Source organism: Gregarina niphandrodes, assembly GCF_000223845.1.
Source record: "Gregarina niphandrodes unplaced genomic scaffold scaffold00844, whole genome shotgun sequence".
Lineage (NCBI taxonomy): Eukaryota > Apicomplexa > Conoidasida > Eugregarinorida > Gregarinidae > Gregarina > Gregarina niphandrodes.
In genome coordinates this window covers 1-1,387 of record NW_011646116.1, presented here as the reverse complement: position 1 = coordinate 1,387, position 1,387 = coordinate 1, and the positions used below count along the sequence as shown (strand labels likewise).

General features: G+C 58.0%; 1 protein-coding gene across 1 annotated transcript; it reads right to left on the bottom strand.

The window, feature by feature from the left end:
• Positions 1-325: 325 nt before the first annotated feature.
• On the bottom strand, positions 326-1,249 carry GNI_235900 (putative Gag-pol polyprotein; the record flags this gene model as incomplete). The annotated part of the gene is made up of 1 exon (XM_011136431.1): positions 326-1,249. The coding sequence occupies one exon, from the start codon at positions 1,247-1,249 to the stop codon at positions 326-328; it is 924 nt and encodes a 307-aa protein (XP_011134733.1).
• Positions 1,250-1,387: the final 138 nt, after the last annotated feature.

Genomic DNA, 1,387 nt, shown 5'->3' with positions numbered 1-1,387 from the left:
AAACACCTGGTTCGCAGGGAATGCTCGTGCTAGACCCTGTAGGCGTTCCGTGCCGCCTCTCCTTCGTTGACACACCAGGCACGTCGGCGATATACTCTCGTATGTCCTGTAATTGTCTCGGCCACCAGAACAGTTCCTGGCTCCTCCGGTACGTCCTCACCACGCCGGCGTGCGTGCCGACACCCTTGTCGTGGTAGTGCTGTACCACGCGGCGTGTCCACTGCGGTGGCACGTACGCCCGGCCTCTGCGTACCAACATTCCTTGCCAGTCCTGCAACTTCATCGCCCTTCGTTCGTCCTCTGTCACCCCTTTGTACGCTCGCTGCTACTCCGTCACTTGTGGGAGCCCTTCTTCCTCCGCTACGGCCATTACCGCCATACAGGTCATCCGGTCTTCTACTGTGACAGCGTCCCTGGCCAACCGGCTGAGCGCATCCACGTGCGCTATCTGCGTTTCGTTCTTGTGGACGATATCTAGGTCGTACTTTTGGAGTAACGTTGCCCATCGGGCTATCTTGCCTTTCTTGGCCTGGAACATCCATTCCAGGCTCTTGTGGTCTGTGTAGACCGTGGTACGTCGCCCTCGCACATAGGCGTCGAACTTTTGTAGGGCCACCACGATGGCGTACGCCTCTTTCTCCCGCGTCGGCCATCGGACCTCTACCTCTGAGAGTGTCCGGGACATGTACTCCACCGGCGTCTCCATACCGTCTTTCTTGCATGACAGGATGCCTGCAACGGCGTAGTCGCTGGCATCCGTCTCGATTACTAGCTCCCCGCTGGCGTAGTCATTGCACAACGCCGCGTCCTTTAATCCTTCCTTCACTGCGTCGAATGCCTGCTGCTGCTCCTTTCCCCATGCGTAGGGCTCCGTTCTGCGCATGAGTTTCGTGAGCGGCTGCGTCACTTCGGCATAGTTCGGGATGAAGTTCCTGTAGTACCCAGCCATCCCGAGGGCTTGTCGTAGCCCTTTTATGTCCCGCGGTGGCTGTAGGGCATCTATCGCTTCCACCTTCCTTGGCTGGGGGGCTATCCTGCCCTCGGTAATCGTATGCCCGAGGTACTCGACCTGTTCCGGTAGGAACGAACACTTGGACAACCGCAGCTTCAGACCACTTGCTCGGAGTCTCTTCAGCACCTCTTCCAGCTTCGCAAATACTTCCTCCAGGGTCGCTGCGTGGATTAGGATGTCGTCCAGGTATACGAGCACCCCGTTCCAGTAGAGGTCCCCGAAGAGGTTCTCCACCATCCTTTGAACGTCGCTGGGGCATTCACTAGGCCGAACGGCATCACGACAAACTCGTATAGTCCTGAGGGCGTCCTAAATGCCGTCTTCGGAATGTCCTCTGCCCTCATGGCTACTTGCCAGTACCCTGCTCGCAGATCC